The sequence below is a fragment of the Dromiciops gliroides genome, chromosome 2 (assembly GCF_019393635.1).
Source record: "Dromiciops gliroides isolate mDroGli1 chromosome 2, mDroGli1.pri, whole genome shotgun sequence".
NCBI classification, from domain to species: Eukaryota; Metazoa; Chordata; class Mammalia; order Microbiotheria; family Microbiotheriidae; genus Dromiciops; species Dromiciops gliroides.
In genome coordinates, this window is record NC_057862.1 from 586245154 (window position 1) to 586264067 (window position 18914).

An 18914-nucleotide genomic window follows, 5' to 3' on the forward strand; every position below is an offset into this window, starting at 1 on the left:
TGGTGAGGCAATGGGGGTTAAGTGACTTGCCCAGGGTCACACAGCTAGTAAGTGTCAAGTGTCTGAGGCCAGATGTGAACTCAGGTACTCCTGAACCCAGGGCCGGTGCTCTATCCACTATGCCACCTAGCCACCCCAAGCAGCTTTCTCTTGATCACAGAAGCAGAATTTAAACCCAGATTTTTAATGCCGGTCCTCTTACCACTACTCAAATTTGGCTTTTATTCAGGTTCTTAGAAGCTATACATTGAACATATCAATCCAATTGAATAAAGACCAACATATAATTTTTTAATGAGTTAACATTTATTTAATCATTAAAAATCAAGAAGCAAGAATGCTTTGAGACACTCATATGACCCATCAAATAAAGTTACTTTCCTTATTCTTAGAAATATGGCACATAATGAGGAGCTTTTTGAAGAAAAAAAAATTAGCCTTTTAATCTCAGCCTCAGGTTATTATTGGGTTTTTTTGTGGAGTTTTTTGTTTGTTTTACATTCTTTCTCTTCTCTACCCTCCCTCCCCCTTTAATCTCAGCCTCAGGTGGTTGTTGTTTTACATTCTCTCCCCCATGAGGGTTAAGTGATTTGCCCAGGGTCATACAGCTAGTAAAGTGTCAAGTGTCTGAGGCTGGATTTGAACTCAGTTCCTCCTGAATCCAGGGCTGGTGCTTTATCCACTGTGTCACCTAACTGGCCCCTCAGCCTCAGGTTTTAAAACTATAATAACTCTGTTGTTAATTTAGATGAGGAATGAACAGGGTCTTAGGTACTGAACCACAATACCCAAATTAAAGATACTTAGATTAGTAATCCTCTATTTAATGAGTGAAGATAATTGGGCCATGGTTAGCTGAACTTTCTTAAAGTTATGGTGGTAGTAATGTGTTTTGCATACCTGTCCTACCAACTACCACCAGTCAAGTGCTCAGTTAAGCATTTAATTAGGGATGTAAAATTATTATTTTTAACATAATGAGCTTTTAAACATTTTATTTACTCCTAAAATGAATTAATACTACATTTCTCTTTATTTTAATTATTATTACACATAAGCAATCTTAAATATATAGATACCAAATCTTGTTTGTCATTAATATTTGAAAGCTATTTACCAATATTTGTAGTAATGAGGGACTTTTTTACCTATTATATTATAGTTAATTAATAACCATAAAAATCCTTAGATAACCTCAAGAACTATGTGTTTAATCTGAGGGACAAGAGGGATACACTGTGTTCTATTCTCAGTTGGGCTAAGGAAAGGGCAGCCCTAGCCATCAAAGGCAGGTGGTTGCAATGAGAAAAACAACAGGCAGAGAGGCTAGGCCTATAACTTGTACATGGGGGAAAATAGATGCCTGAAAAGGGTCCCAGTAGATTTACACTTTCAAGAATCCCTGGCTCCTCAGCATTCCTCTTCTCTCCTCCATATAACTCTATATACTGCCCTGGACCTCCATGTTCCTCATCTACCTACCTCCCTAGTTGCAGCCTGAGGCCATAAAGAAATGGAGATTGGGGCGGCTAGGTGGTGCAGTGGATAAAGCACCGGCTCTGGATTCAGGAGTACCTGAGTTCAAATTTGACCTCAGACACTTGACACTTACTAGCTGTGTGACCCTGAGCAAGTCACTTAACCCCATTTCCCCGTTTTTTTAAAAAAAAAATTGATGGTTGGATTCTGTAATACAGTTTTTAGTTACTAAGAAATTAGTTATTGGTTACTTTAGTCATGTAAAGTAAAATAGTAAATGAGTTCAATAAACTTTGGTGAGTCATAATAAGAAACATTTAACTTTGCTTCTATGGGGAAATCAATTCTAAATTGCCAGGGAATTTTTGGAATACAACTTATCCATTAATTTGGTTTTTCCTGTATTTTTTTTTCCCATGGTACTTTACAGGCTTCATTTTTATTCTCACTTATATTCATATGATTCTTACAAAACAAAGTTAATTTTCTATACATGGGGAATTTGAAATGCAGTGATTATTTTCTTAAGGTCACTTGTGAGTCCAGGAAGAGAATCCAGCTCAGTAATCTTAAATTGAAAGTTTAGTGCTTTATTAAATAAAAAGCCTCAAGAAGTTTTTAAAAAATATTTTCCTATTTCCCCAGTGCCTTCAGAATACTATTAGAATCTGATGAAGATAGACTTCTTGTTATATTTAATCGAGGATTAATCCTGATGACAGAGGTATATATTTATATAAGCATATATGTTATCTGTGTGTATGTGTGTGTGTGCATGTAGATTGCATTTTACTGAAAACAAAGGGTTATCAGCATTCCTTGTTTGAAAATATGTTTTGTGTTTTTATAGGATAATTTGTATTGTTAGGTAATAATCCTTTAATTGATTAACCTGTGAATCCTGATTTATTACAACTATAATTAGATATTCATGGCTATTTTAATGCTTTTTTAACTTTAAAGTAGTTTGGTTTTTATTTTAGAGATGAGGCCTTTATCAGAAGTACTGGCCTCAAAAATTGTTTCCCAGCTTTCTGCCTCCCTTCTAATTTTGGATGCATTGCTTCTGTTTGTACAAAAATTTTTTAATTTAATGTAATCAAAATCATCCATTTTGCATTTTATAATATACTCTATCTCTTGTTTGGTCAAAAACTGTTTTCCTTTCCAAAGATCTGATAGGTAGACTATTCCTTTCTCTCCTAATTTACCTATGGTATCACCTCTTATGTCTAAATCGTGTATCCATTTTGACCTTATTTTAGTATAAGTTATAAGATGTTGGTCTATGCCTAATTTCTGCCATACTATCTTCCAGTTTTCCCAGCAGTTTTTGTCAAATACTGAGTTCCTATCCCAGAAGCTGGAGTCTTTGGGTTTATCAAACACTACATTACTAGTGTCATTTACTACTGCATTTCCTGAGCCTAGCCTATTCCATTGATCTACCACTCTATTTTTTAGCCAGTACCAGATAGTTTTGATGACTGCCGCTTTATAGTAAAGCTCCAGGTTTGGTACCGCTAATCTACCTTCCTGTGAATTTTTTTCATTATTTCCCTGGATATTCTTGATTTTTTGTTTTTCCAGATGAATTTTGTTATTATTTTTTCTAGCTCTATAAAATAATTTTTAGGTAGTCTGATTGGTATGGCACTGAATAAGTAAATTAATTTAGGCAGTATTGTCATTTTTACTATATTAGCTCTGCCTATCCATGAGCAATTGATATCTTTCCAATTATTTAGATCTGATTTGATTTGTGTGAAGAGTGTTTGGTAGTTGTGTTCATAGAGTTCCTGGGTTTGTCTTGGCAAGTAGACTCCCAAGTATTTTATATTATCTACTGTTACTTTAAATGAAATTTCTCTTTCTATCTCTTGCTGCTGGACTTTGTTGGTCATGTATAGAAATGCTGATGATTTATGTGGATTTATTTTATATCCTGGTTTTTATTTTTTTAAATGTAAATACTTTAAAATGCATTTTAATCAATTCGTGAATACTTGTAAAGTAATTTTTATCTCATTCCATTTTTCCTCTAGAGCAAACCTGTTAACTAAATAGACTGGGTATATTTATTACTCTATTTATAGATGAATAGCCTATATACAAAGAGTTTGTGATTCACCTGACCTATAATGCATGTTAAGTCATTTTATATCATAGAAGTGAGAGCTGTGGATTAGGATCAATAGAGAAAGGAAGGACACCACTGTTGAACAAAGAGAAAAACAGGAATGAGGCATAAAAACAACAAACCAAGAGTCAAAAACTAATAAGCTAGAGTTTAAAAGATAACTAAGTGGAGGGAAACATAAGTATCTTTTTAGAGCTTTTTCAGTACTGTCTTATTTTGGGAGCTACGGACAGCCTGGTCTGCAACCTTCTTCAGAGCTACTGGAATGTTAAATCCGACTTCCCATTCTTTTTTACTTGCTCCTCTACTGTTTTCTGTGCCATTGTAATCCCCTAAAGAAAATAAAGAAACATTGACCGTGAAATGTTCAGGATTAGATATGAATATTAGTGCGGTTTTTTCCCTGAGCATCCCTCAGAGGAGATTCACTGTACTACTATGGATCACTAAAATAAACAATGAAACCATAATAGTGCTATCAAAAATAGTCATTTAATACATTGTTTTCCATTCTCTGTAGTCATTCAACACGTTACACATGATGTATCATGAGGCTACTGCATGCCATGTGACTGGAGATTTAGTAGAACTTCTGTCCATATTCCTTTCAGTTCTGAAGTCTACACGTCCTTATCTTCAGAGAAAAGGTTTGGTTATCATTGTCTATTTTCACTTAGGTAATTTCATGAATGAAAGAAAATAGATTGATTAGCCTTTATATAGCTTCACTACTTCCAGAGGAAGTAGGAACAGAGAGAGTACAGTCATAAAATGTCCTTAATGTCAGCCAGGAATTAAGTTAGAATTATCCCTTTGTATTGTTTGCTCTCTCCTTGCTCACAAGAAGGGATGCCATATTTTTTCATAAAGCTGTAAGCAAATGGTAACTCTTGTGCCTAATTTACCAACTGGCCTGGATTTTTTTCTGTCTATAAAAGAAATAACTATCACAATAGATTTATTTCTTCTCCCTGTATGTAACTTAAGTATTATATTTCCTAGATGATGACATTAATGAGACTCATAATAAAATCACTAAGGCATGGTTTCAAAGAAATCCATCAGATTTAAGTTTGACAGCAGTAGACATCTCATAGAAGTATTAAGAATATCTTTTCAAAAGATGTTCCTGGAATTCATTTGAAAATGTTCAATGCTAGTATTTTATTTACAAAAGAAAAAGATTGTCAGAAAGTTGTAACGTTTTGGATTTCATGGTATTTTGGTGTATATTTTGTGTTTACAGATGTGAAACAAGCATTAATTCAGTGGCAGGAACGAATTGAATTTGCCCATAAGCTCTTAACTCTGCTTAATTCTTATAGTCCTCCAGAACTTAGAAATGCATGCATAGGTAAGTTGCATGAAAGGGACTCAACCTGTGCTAAAAATAGTAAAGAGAATATTTCTTTGTCTATTACTATTCAAGTAGTAGTATTTCAGGATGCTATCAGATTATTTCAGTTCAGCTATTATTTAATTACTTTTCAAATATAGTTATTTATTATTATACATTAAGAATAGCACTGGGGGGCACAGTGAATAGAGCACCAGCCCTGGAGTCAGGAATACCCGAGTTCAAATCCGGCCTCAGACACCTAACACACACTTATTAGCTGTGTGACCCTGGGCAAGTCACTTAACCCCAATTGCCTCACTTTAAAAAAAAAAAAAAAAGAATACCACTGAACTGGGGATTAGGAACCCAAAATTCTAATGCTCAGTCACTAAGTCATTTGACCTTAAACATTGTGTATTATGGACAGACTTTCCTACAAGGCTCTTGCCTACAGTCTTCTGGAATAGCCTATCATTTTTACATGCTTTTAATGGGAGTAAAAGACATTAGTAACCCTGTACCCCAAAATACTCCACCTGGCATCATGGGATTCATTCAGACTGCTTTTTGGTAGTCGTCAACCCAACTAGAATCCCAAAACACAAGAAGAAATCAGGATTATCTATTAGTTTAAAAAACTTTCTACATAAGATTTCCCAAAACCTGAGGTCACTGACTTAAGAGCCTAATTTCCCTGAAGTTTACACAATGTCATTAATTTTTTAAGACCTTTTTCTTATTGTAGTTTCCTATTTGTGAATTATTGTTTGACCAAAGTGGAAGCAACAGAGGTAGGTACAAAAAGAAACTCTGTTCATTAGTGTTAGGTTTTGTTGTGCCTAACAGCTATGTTAATCCAGGACTTTATTGTACTCCAGAAAGGTTTCTCTTGGTAGCAGGAATGAATAGAGTTTCTTTCCCCATCGTCTTTTACTTCTTTAGTTAATAGTCCAGTTTGGGAATTCATGAATTTGAAGACAACTAGAAACACATATGACTTTCTAATGCCCAAACTGAATTTTTTTATTTTCAGATGTCCTTAAGGAACTTGTGCTTCTGAGTCCTCATGATTTCCTGCATACTCTAGTTCCATTTCTACAGCACAACCATTGCACATATCACCACAGTAATATCCCAAGTATGTACATATATAGCATGATATCCTAATGTTTGGCATTTGATCTTTTTTGGACACTAAAAACTATGAAGTTTCATATTTCCCCTATTTCCTTTTCTACACCTTTAATATCCTAGTGTCCCTTGGACCTTATTTCCCGTGTCGAGAAAATCTCAAACTGATGGGAGGGAAAAGCAATATCCGTCCACCACGTCCTGAACTCAACATGTGCCTCTTGCCCACAATGGTGGAAACCAGCAAGGTATGTTGGAATGCAGAAAAAATAAGTTTTTCCAGATCAAGATATTCACATTGTCCCCTTTGGAAGCATCATTTCAACTGAACTAATATTTATTGAACTCCTACTATGTACAAGGCACTGTGCTGGGCACTGCAGAGTATCCAGAGATAAATAGCACAACAGTCTGTCTTAAATAGGCACATGAAATGTTCATTTTTGTTCATTTTAAGTAAATAAAATTCATTTACCTTGTTTTCCTTTTAGTGCTGTGAAATAAGGATTATAATTAGTTAGTTGGTTTTGAAGTAGAAGAAACATTCTTAGCATGCTTCATGTATTATCCATAGCTCAACTGTGATTATGGGCTGTGGTTCTTTAACCCCAAAATGTCAAGTAGGTTATTATCAACTTTCTCAGTAAACAACCCTTTCAGGAATTGTTTTATGTCACTATGTACTAAATGATATCATAGTGACCTGAGAAGAATATTTAATTTGGTTGATTGATATAATAATTTTTATTACTTTTTTTTATGGTTCCTGTCTTCAAGATACATATGCTGAAGTTTTAAACAGATAGAAGATCTAAATACCTGCCATGCACGCTTCTCTTTCTACCCAACTATACTTGTTATTTAATTTTTCTTCCTGTACCTCTCCACACTCATGCTTTCCCCCCACTCCCTCTTTCATCTTTGGAGTCTAGCAATAATAGAGAAATTATGGGATCTAGTTTATAAAGATTGAATAGTGACTGCCATATTAATATATAAATACTCCAGGGTTAATTTTATAAAGTTAATTGAATTCTTCTATTGATTTTTATACATAGGTAACTAAAGCAACAGATTTACAAACAAATAAATTTTACTTAATTTTTATTATGTAGGAAAAATAGGTACTTGAAAATGACATGGCCACATGTCTTAACAGTGTCACTGAAATTTGGGGATTCTTACCAAGTTCTTCTTATTATTTATATCATGAAAAATTTCAGCAAACTTATTACTTTAGCCACATACTGTCTTCCATTTATTATACAATTTAAGTGCAACCATTTTATCATCTTTAACCTTCAGGGCAAAGATGACGTTTATGATCGTATGCTGCTAGACTACTTCTTTTCTTATCATCAATTCATCCATCTCTTATGCCGAGTTGCAATCAACTGTGAAAAATTTACTGAAACATTAGTTAAGCTGAGTAAGTATGCAAGATGAGCTGTAAATTCCACGGAATAATTTAAAACCCAAGATATCCAGGAAGGGGAGCAAGAAACAAACAAAAAATCCCAACCCTTGTTTTGTTTTGTTCTTTTTACAAAAAACAGTGTATCACAATTATGATTTGGGGAAAATTTTTCCATTTTTATTAAGAAAACACCAGCTTACTATTTTCGTTTTCCATGTTGTTTTCCAGCACAAGATTACAGCTGGCCTCAGAAAAAAAGGAGTATGGCTTTGTAAAACAGCTGACCTATGCTTTTTCCAGTCATACCTCAGTTCAGAGCAGCTTAACATTAGCCCCCTCCCTGCCCAATATTACAGGGAAAACTGCCCAGTTCATGAGTGACTTTCTAAATAGACTCCAACTGCTTTTCTCTGTCACCTCCCCATTCCTATTTTTTGTGAATGAGAAAGTAGACTGAGAAATGCAGTACGTGCAAGCTATGACTAGGACATGTCACTACCAAGAGTAGGTAGTATTGGTTCCTTAGAGTGAAATAAAAGTATAGCCAGTTGGAATATTTCTTATCATTCAGGAAATAGTGAATTGGAAGAACATGTATGAAAAAAGAAAACAGAAGACCTTTTTCTAGCCACTTATTATATTAGGTGACCGTTTTCACAGTACTTGATGTCTTTAAAAGCCATTAACCATGCCCAAGGCTTTCCCCAGTTGTGTGACCTGCTTGAAAGAAATGGTTACTCTTGGAGAAACTGTCTGGTTAGTAAGAAACTATAGTTTCTCCAAAGATGGAATGGGTTGTCCCTGTCAGCTGTTATATTAGGTTATTGGAAATGGAACACCAGGAGTTTGGGTTGTGAAGTTCAACTGAGAACAGCCTATCTAAGAATGTATGGCCAAATTTAAATTCCCATTGGTAGGCTAGGTCCAGATAAGACTAGAAACTGTAGCCCTGGTCTCTGAGGAAAAGAACCTTAAGAAAGGAAACAAAGAGAAATCAACCTTCTTATGTCATAAGGAAGTGCAATGCAGTAGAAGTAATTATGTACTTAGAATTCAGAGAACCTAGGTTCAAATTCTGTCACTTAGGACCTGTTTGACTTAGGGCCAACCACTTAACCTCTCTGACCCTCAGTTTCCTCATCTATAAAATGAGGGGGTTGAATTAGATCACATGATCCTAAGATGCAATGCAGGTTGTTAGCCAGATAGACTGGTTTTGGAAATAAGTTGACCCATAGGATTCATACCAAAAGCCACAAATGGTTGTTTTAACATTGCCTTAAAGGCTTTCTAGATGTATACCTAAAAATTAACTTAAATATGGAGGTTGTGAATAGAAATTTAAGTTTGATACCCTCTCTGACCAAAGCAGCTGATACTAAAAGAGGGCTTGATGTAGTAAGGTCTTCACTAAAGACCTTCTTAAGATAGCTGATTTTTAATTTGAAAGGGGCCCCTTCAACATACATGAATTTGGTAGTAATCTTTCCTACCTTATGGAATGCTGAAATGGTAGTGGTAGGGGATAACCTTGATTAGTTGGGTCTTGAGTTTGAGTAATCCATTGAGCAAGGTTTTTAAGAACATTAGAGCTATCATAGTCAAATAAGTTAATATACAAAGACATGCACTCAATTGCAAAGCACTTTCGTATTTGTGGATGCCTATCTGGTGATAGGTACATAAACACTGAGTAAGATATGCCAACCCCAGAAGTAGAGAGAATCTTCAGTTCAGAATGATAAATTTGACCTGAACAAGAAGGTATAATTTTGTCCAAAGGTATGAGAATACCATATGATCCAAGGGTTGGCAGGTCTAAGTATGTTCTTAATGATTATATTTGAAAAGTCTCTCAAGTAGGATCTTCTAATTACCTCAAATCAGAAAAGTCTGTTATTAGTAGCCATTATTTCTGGAAGCAACTATACACCAATCCTCAGATTCTGGGATTATTTACATAGGTCATCTGCTAATAACTCAGGAATCTGCTATCCCATTGCCTTTATATGCTAAGTGTGATATCCTGTTTTCAGAATCTTTTCTGAATTATCTAGCATTAGATTTCAGTGGTATCATAGTGGAAGGGAAGCAAAGAAATAACATCTCCTTGAGTGTTGATGAATTTTGCCACTTTGGCTAAAAGAGTGAAGAGCTTTGTCGCTAGCAGGGAATTTAGAAAGCACATTATTGTTCTTATTTCAGATAGATTACTATATCTAGATCTCATGTGGAATAGCGTCTAATATGGATGCTACAGTATATAGAATGAAGCATATAGGGATGAAATCTAAACTCAGTGTTCTCAGCCTGGCTGTGTCAATGAGGTAAGTCCTGGGATCTAATCGAAGTTTCATTACCTTTAGGTTAAGGTAGCTCAACTCAGTAGTTGAAGTCCATATGTAATCCTGTCTCACCTTACTTATATTAAACCAGTCATCTGTATAAGGGAAGATGTACAATCCACATAAGTGGAATTACTTTAGCTAATCCATTGATCCCAAGAGCCAACCAAAATGTTAATTTGTCTCACATTGTAGAATATGACTTAGAGTAAATAATTATAGAAAGGTAGGTCCTCTCAGTCATTTTCTTCAGCATAAGAGAAGAGGCCTTTTGTTTTACTGGTTTTGTTTGGGTATATTTCAAAAGGAAAAGAGACTGAAATACTACAAATTTTGTTGTGAGTTATGTAGCTTGAATTAACAGTAAGAAGGTTCATGTCTCAGCTTCCAGATTTTTTTGTGGCACAGAAATGAAGGAGCTAAATGTACTGGTTGGTGTATGTGTATTATATAGCAAGCTGTTAGTCTGATGCATTATTCCTGTATTTGTATGTATATGTATCTAGGGACACCCAACTTGTCAGTGGAGTGGGTAGGAAAGGGATAGCTTCAGGCTTTTTGTCAAATGGAGAGCCTCTGTTCAACTCTGATTCTTCATGATGTTGTGGAAGATGGTCCTAGTTTCTGTGCCAGTGTGATCTCAGACCCAGTGATAGACTTCTTTGTCTGAGAACCAGTCCAAAGGCTCATTACCACAAGCTTGGCTGCCAATGAATGCCTTCTTTTTTGGCAGGAAAGGAGTGATGAGATCAACTCAGTAAGAATGTTGACTAAGTTTTTGGAGGAGCTTACAAGCTACCATCAGTTAATGGAGTTCCTATACTAGTTGAACCACCAGTGTAGAAATGTAAATGAGGCTAGAAGTTCTTGTTCCCTCAACTCTATTTTCTTTTTCTCTCTCTTTGTCTCTGTCTGTATGTGTGTGTGTGTGTGTATGTATGTATACACATATTTGTATCTTATTAGAAAAATTATATACTTGCCCAGAAAAGCTGTGGCATTCTAGGGAAGCTATGAGGCTCTCCTTTTCTAAAATGGTCTCATATTTTTCTTCAAACCTATTTCCTTTTAAGTGGTAGGGACTTTTTCATGCTTCTACTTACCAGTAAGACCATATGCACATGAACCTAGACAAAGGAATTAGTATATATGGCCATTTCTATACTTTAATTCCTAGTATTATCTGTCATGAAGAAGTTATTAGGTTATTCCTGTGGGATTTCTAAGAGGTCGCGTTGGAACATTTGGTTGCTTTGGTTGGCATGGAGAACTACAGGGCCCATTAGTACTGAATCTTTCACATGATGTAATTAAAGTTTTAGGATGCAGTGATACCAGCCTGGTAATGATTTCCGGTCACTTGGATTTAGGTGTTTGGGGACTACTGCTCAGAGTTGTTTTTTAGGAGATTTGTTAATTGGCCCCCATCACCTTTAAGAAAATACCATGAGTTCAGTTATTGAAACAAGAAGTTCCTCAGAGGTAGGACTCTGTAAATCAATTGAGATAATACATATCAATCTATTTTGTAAACCTTAAAAAGATACTTAAAGGTTGTTATCATTTTAGCCTTTTTTTCTGTCATAAGAAAAAGAAGTTACTAAGTGCATCTAATTCCCTGGGTAAGATAGATAATCACCAGGAAAAGAAAAGACGCTCCATTCCCATTCCCTTCTTTAAGGCAGTGGCTGGAATGTTCCAAGCGAATAGAGAACAGTGTCGTACAATGGAAGTCTGGAAGGATTGATTCTAGTTCTCACTCCATCAATGTCTTTATTACACTCAAGTTTTTTTATCCATATGAGGGGAGAACCTGAGTCTCCCCCAGAAAGTAGAGTTTGATTCTGTTCCTTACCAGCTCATATGAAGGAAGGAGGAGGTTGGGAAATCTCCCCTGAAATACTACTTGAAATCAACTGCAGTCAATTCTATTATTACAAGAAAGGGCAAGGGAAACTGTCAGGATTTTGTGTAGATCCATAATGGAGTCTGAGGCAAGGTCAGAAACTTTCTGAAGACTGTGAGTGGTGCTGGAGTTGTCACACTATATAACAGCTGACTGAGACAATTCTTCTGTCTTTGAAGCTCCCTTAGGAGCTTTAAGTGTTCTCTCAACATTATCTCACTTAACCAACTTAACCAGAAGGGCCTAAAGACCAAATCACAGAAGCAACTTTCATGTTGCTCCCAATTAAACTCAAAAAGTATCAATGAAATAGAATTTTCAGTAGTGAAAACATTAGAATGAATTCTGCTCCCCTTTAAGTACTCTATAGATATAGGGAATATGCATAGTTACAAACCAGAATTACCTTATGATATTGATAATGCAAGTTCGGTGCATCATTTAGTGTAATTTATAATTGTAACCTCTTCTGATTTCTTTTCAAATATTAGGTGTCCTAGTTGCCTATGAAGGTTTGCCACTTCATCTTGCACTCTTCCCCAAACTTTGGACTGAGCTATGCCAGACTCAGGTAAAGAAAATGAGTTTCAGATCATTAAGCTCCTCTAATCCAATAATCTATCATTTTAGAAACAGCTGGTAGACAGCTAAACTGATTAGAAATTGGTAAAGTTTAGCATATTGGTAGATAAAATGAAACTGAGAAATATTAACTATTAAGCATAGGGCAACTATTTTCCATTGGATTTTTCTTGCCCTCTACTGTATTTGTATAATAGGAAGGCATTTGTAGCAATTATTTTGCATTGAATTTCTCATTACTGTGGCCCAAAAGCTGACAAGCAGCCCTGAGAAAATGTTTAAAGCAGGAATGTGTTGAGAGGAGGACACATGAAATTTCTTTTTCCACTGTACCCTAGCCAACCCTCCTTTGTACTCTGTGATGCTAGCAATGTGCTCATACCGAAACTACTTAAGCACCAGGCTGCTAATTATCCTTTGGAAGAGAAATTCATGAAGTCAAGAAAACAGAAAAAGTGAATCTACATAGAGAGGACCTTGCCTACTCTGTTAAGTGCCTGGGGAAGAATTACTGGTTTCTTGTTCGAATCAGGGTTCAGGAGAGGATAGACAGACAGACAGACAGACTGATATAGACATAGTCATAGATATAGATATATGTCTTTCATCCTTCTGGTTTGGGGAAGGGAGATAGTTATACTCAGCCTCCTTTGTTTTGAGGTAAAGGAATCCTTGTATGGGGCAGCTGGATGGCACAGTAGGTAAAGCACTAGCCCTGGATTCAGGAGGACCTGAGTTCAAATCTGGCCTCAAACACTTGACACGTACTAGCTGTGTGACCCTGGGCAAGTCACTTAACTCATTGCTCCACCCCCACCCCCCAAAAAAGTCTTGTATTCTGGGATATAAAATACTGACTTTTTTTTTCTGATGAGGAAAATCCTTTGATTTCCTTCCTTTAGGTTACTGGTCACCAAAGATTTTCTTCCCTTAGAAAAAAACTTTTTTAAATTAGTGGGGTTTTTTGGGGTTTTTTTAGACTTTTTATGGGGCATTTTATTTTGGATTTTTAGAAAGCAAGATACTTCACCTATAATGTTTTTTCTTATGCTAAAGATTTTATGGTACGCAGTCTAGAGCATAGTGCCTTGCACTTAGTAACCACTCAATAAATATTTGTTGATTGATTTGTGGGTTGATTCCTAAAATGAGATGTCTGTTCAGTAGTACATTAGTTGTTTGTTTTTTGTTTTGTTTTCCCTGAATTTCTTTCATCCTGTTTGAGGTTAGTTGCTTTTCTAATTGAATTTCTTTTTTCTGTCTGCTTGCTGTTTCTACATTCAGTATTGCCTGGTCTATTTTAGGGAGTAAAAAAAAAAAAAAGTTTTGCAAGCATCCTTTTATTCTCCCTTTGCCTTTCCTGTTTCACACTTCTTAGCACACCCAACAGCAGTTCCAAATCATTTGAGATTTCTAAAGCCCTTCCAGACCTACAGAGTCCTATAAGCCATTTGGCCATCTGAGCTGGAAATTGAAGGAGGAGACTAAGTAATAATTTAGGTTTTTTTTTTCCCTAACCTTGTAAGTTGAATTTGCATTAAAGGTCACATTATCTTATACTGTTGAATTATACTATAGGAATCTACCCAGCATGTTATAGTAAAAAGTTTGCTGTACAACTTAACTCCTTTCTTTTGACCATAGTTTTCTCATCAGTAAAATGAGGGAATTGGATAAGATCAAAGATTCCTACCCTTTTTTTGTGTGGCATAGGTTCCTTGGGCAATCTAGACTCTTTCTCAAACAATATTTTTAAATGCATAAAATAAATAGGATTACAAATGAAACTAAATATATGGAAATGCAGTTGTCAAATATTTTTAAAATAAGATCACAGACCCCAGCTAAATAACCCCTGGACTAGTTGATTTCTAAAGTTCCTTTCAATTCTTTATATTCTCTAAATCTAAGACTAGTTATCTGCTATAATACTGCCTTTAACCCAGCAGTTGATAGTTCTGGTAAAAGTGGAATTCATGCGTTTATCATCTTGAAATTTTCCTAACAAAACTTCCTTCCTATCAGTGGTTAGAGGGCCAAGCCTGAAGTCAGGAAGACTCGTCTTTCTGAGTTCAAATCTGGCCTCAGACACTTACTAGCTGTATGAGCCTGGGCAAGTCATTTAACCCTCTTTGTCTCAGTTTCCTCGTCTATAAAATGAGCTGGAGAAGGCAATGACAAAAAATTCCAGTGTTACTGTCAAGAAAACCCCAAAAGGGTTCACAAGGAATTGGACATAACAGAAAAAACAACTAAACAACAAAAAGATTGGGGGATTTTATGTTTATTTTTGTTTTTTCTAGTTGAAAAGAGGAACTTGGAGACAGGAGAGGGCTGGGTTTTTGAATACCTCTGACATTTATTAACTGTGGAGTAAGTTACTCAACCTTTGTGACCCTGTCTCCTCTTCTGTAAAATGATCTGTAGTACTCATTTCACAAGGTTATGGTGAGGATCAAGTGAAAGAATATATTGAAAGCACCACATACATATAAGTTGCTACTCATTAGCCCCTTCCAGCTCTAAATCTATAACATTCCTGTCCAATTTTCTTCCCTACACAGCCAAATTAAGGCATAAATAGAAACTGGGATCTAAGTGGTTCCCATCAGATCCCTGTTTTACATCAGAAAATTTCTTGGACCCAAAACATAGTATTTGTACTGTTACTGTCCTCTAAAGAAATGCATTGACCAAAAACTCCCATGAATTTGTATTTTTATTGATCAAAAAACCATTTATACACTTTTTACACTTCAGTCATTAAGTAACTTATTTATAGTAGGTATTCCCTGGACTTCAAGAGGCAGTGGTTTACTCTTTGGAAACTATTGACTTTACCTAATTTTTTGGCTGTAACTAATAGACAACAACCATAAACTTCAAAAGGATTAAGTAAAAATTATTTCTGTTTAAAAGATATTTGTGTTTAAGAACTTTGTTTATATAAAAATGTGAATGTTAAATTAGAGTAAAACCTTATTCATCTAAACTGGCTAATTTAGGATAAGATATTTAAGAAGAGATTGGTTGAAGTTATCCTATATGCTATATTATGGGGGGAGGTGGAGGGAAAGAAGCAGATTAGGAGAGTACAGGAAAATGAATGCTTATTTGAGAATAAATTTGTTAGCATCTGAAAAACAATCACATAATTGATATTCTGATCCATGAATCATATTTATCTATAAGATTATCACTAAGGATAATGTTTTATAGCCATAGTCTTAATTAGTGCTATTGATTTTTTTAAGTATTAAAGGAATCCACTACTCTTTAAAAACATTTTATGATTTGAACCTTTCACAAATTGAGATTATTCACCTCACCCCCACCCCAACTACTTTATAGTAATAAAATGTTTTAACTTTACTGTGAGGATAACAATAAATATGCTTAATTTCTATTATTTAATAAAAACTTCATTCTCTATAAAATGGTACTATCTCAAGGAAAGGATTACTTTAAAAAATAACCCTGTTAGTCCCATAGACTTCAGTTAGATGTTTGAGAAACAGTTGCAAGTGACTCCTCAACTCAAATAGGAATATATGTATATGTCAAGGTTTTAGGTTATTTCAATGCTTCTTTTTCCCATTTTTAGTCTGCTATGTCAAAAAACTGCATTAAGCTTTTATGTGAAGATCCCGTTTTCGCAGAGTATATTAAATGTATCCTAATGGATGAAAGGACCTTCCTTAATAACAACTTTGTTTATACATTCTTGACCCACTTCCTCTTAAAGGTATGATTTGCTTTTTAATAAAAAATCATTCTTCCTATTAGTTACTAAAGTTTCTTTTCATAATGTAGGTCATTAGAAGCTTAAAATTTTGTGTTCTTTTTCAGGTTCAAGGTCAGGTGTTTTCTGAAGCAAATTGTGCCAATTTGATTAGCACTCTTATTACAAACTTAATCAATCAGTATCAGAGCTTACAGTCTGATTTCACCAACCGAGTTGAAATTTCCAAAGCAAGTTCTTCCTTAAATGGGGTAAGATTTAGATAAAGCACATTTATATTAAAATCACTTATGGTTGACTAATATTTTTGAGTTTCAGCTTTAGCATAATTTACTTTTGAAAATAAATATCTTTATATTATGTTGCGATTGTGATCTGCTTTAACCAGCAAAACGTAAGAATCTAGAACCATTATTCTAGGACCTAGCTTTTTAAACTGGGTTGCGACCCCATGTGGAGTTACTTAACTGAATGTGGGGGATCAAGAAAATTTTTGCAATAGTAAAAGGTTATGTATACCTATTTTATGTATCTACATACGTGGGGTTGTATAAAAATTTCTTGGGTGTTGCAAGGGAGGAAAGTTTAAGAAGCCCTGTTCTAGAACTATTATTGCTTAAGACTGTCAAATTCATTTGATTCTTGCACTATCCATTGTGAAAACGATAAAAACTACTGAATAGGACAGGATTTATTCGGCTATTTTCTTTTAGGGATATAACCATAGTCAACTGTATATTTTCTGTCACGGTAATACATAACAGTGTGAAAAATATATGGTAAGCTGAATAGCAATAATATTATTAAGATGAGAAACCTATGAGATGGAAAAGACTGCCTAGAAGGAAAAATCTTGCTGTTTTAAAAATCCGCTAGAAATCACATCATGGAACACACAGAAGAAATCTTCTCTGATCCTAGATGAACCACTATACATTAAAAGATTAAGTCAAATATAAGTCATTTGCAATTCCCAATCATCTTCACATAATAGGATGGGTAATTCCCTTGGCTTATATTTTGAAACACTAAGCCTTCCTGTGGGCCTACGTTTTTGCTAACTCTCTTTTCTTCTAGAGTTTACTAGTTAGCTCTATAACCTGATCCGACCCTATATGTAATTGTCTGAGTGCTTAGTACTAGGAATTTAATATACTCAGACAACCCAGGAAAGATCTCATGAGAAGATTTTCAAATTAACTATAAATTTTATGTACCAAAAAATTGTTTTTAGAATTTTTCACATTATCATGGATTTTTATAGGACCTTCGGGCACTTGCTTTGCTCCTTTCGGTGCACACTCCCAAACAACTGAACCCAGCTCTGATCCCAACTCTTCAAGAGCTTTTAAGCAAGTGCAGGACTTGTCAACAACAAAGAAATTCACTCCAAGAACAAGAAACCAAAGAAAGGAAAACTAAAGGTTGGTTGTTATGTACGAGTCTGGACTTTTGTTCTTTGGAGTGGGGAAAGAAGACTATGTATAGTTCATAGAGACTTCCAGAGTAGAAAGGGTGCTTAGAAGGGTTTGGGATCATAACTGAATTCTGACCCCATCTCTGTCCCTTAGCTCTGTGAATTTGGGCAAAATCACTTAATCCATCTGAACCTATTTTCTCTGAAATGTAAATAATACTTACAGTATTTATCTTGAGATTATTGAGAACTTCAGAATTTCATTGGATGGTATCTTAGTGGTCATCTTTTTCAGCCAGCACCCAAAAAGAATTCCAATACATTACTGAATAAGTGGTCATTGAGCTTTCATTACCTCCAAAGCCAGACTATTCTCTTTTAATATAGTCCAAATTATTAGAAAGTTTTTCCTGAAATCATGAATTGGTCTCTTTGTACCTTGTTCCAATTGTTCCCAATTCTAACTAGTGAGACCAAACAGAACAGGTATAATCCTTCTTCTACATAGAGGCCCTTCAGATACTTGAATCCATTTATCATTTCCCTACTAAGTCTAGTTCCTTTAACCAAGCCTCATATGACATAATCTAAAGGCCTTTTTCCCTGAACACACTGTAGATTGTCAGTATCCATTTTTAACTGTGTCAGCCGGAACTGAAATTGTGGTCTGACCAGAACAGTGTAGTGGTACAGTCACCTCCATTATTTAGAAACTCTGCCTCTTCTTTTAGCCCAAGATCACATTCGTTTGGGCTTCCATTTCACATTTTATTTTGAGTTTGCAGACTCCTAAAACATCAGATCTTTTTTCAGGCAAAATAATGGCAAACCATACCTTCCCCCATTCTATACTTGTGAAATTGATTTGTTTATTCCTTGTAAGACTTCACACTTTCGGTTTTAAATTTTATCTTATTAGGTGGTGACACAGTGGATATAGTCTCAAACCTAGAGTCAGGAAGAACTGATCAAATCCAATCTTGGACATTTCCTAACTGTGTGACCCTGGGCAAGTCACTTAATCTGTTTTCCTCAGTTTCCTCCTCTGTAAAATGGTTCTTATAATATCAGCTTCCTCCCATGATGGTTGTGAGGATCAAATAAACAATAATTGTAATGTGTTTAGCACAAAGCCTGGCACATAGTAATCACTGTATAAATGTTAACTATTTTAAGCCCAGAGTAAGCCTATTGAGATCTTGCTGAATTCTGACTCTGATTCAAGGTGTTCTATAACCCCTCTAGATTTGTGTCATCTGCAAATTTGGTAAGCATGTCATTCATGCCTTTATCCAAATAAGTGATTTTTTTAGATAGATCCCTGAACCACTATACTAGAGACCTCCTGTCAATTTGACATTAAACCACCGATGAGACTGGCCATTTGACCAGTTCCAAATCCTTCTAAACTACATT

General features: G+C 35.2%; 1 protein-coding gene across 4 annotated transcripts in view; it reads left to right on the forward strand.

Annotated features, from left to right (window-relative positions):
• The window catches only part of USP34 (ubiquitin specific peptidase 34), a 313145-nt gene that overhangs the window by 291732 nt on the left and 2499 nt on the right, over positions 1-18914 (forward strand). For 2 of the 4 annotated variants that reach the window (XM_043983440.1, XM_043983442.1), the window contains 10 exons: positions 2125-2203; positions 4140-4266; positions 4866-4973; positions 5992-6096; positions 6213-6337; positions 7395-7518; positions 12249-12328; positions 15944-16084; positions 16189-16332; positions 17346-17505. In XM_043983440.1, the coding sequence (XP_043839375.1) occupies positions 2125-2203; positions 4140-4266; positions 4866-4973; positions 5992-6096; positions 6213-6337; positions 7395-7518; positions 12249-12328; positions 15944-16084; positions 16189-16332; positions 17346-17505 (1193 nt within the window). The remainder of the gene's footprint in view (positions 1-2124; positions 2204-4139; positions 4267-4865; positions 4974-5991; positions 6097-6212; positions 6338-7394; positions 7519-12248; positions 12329-15943; positions 16085-16188; positions 16333-17345; positions 17506-18914) is intronic. The other 2 variants (XM_043983443.1, XM_043983444.1) reach the window with 2 other exon arrangements.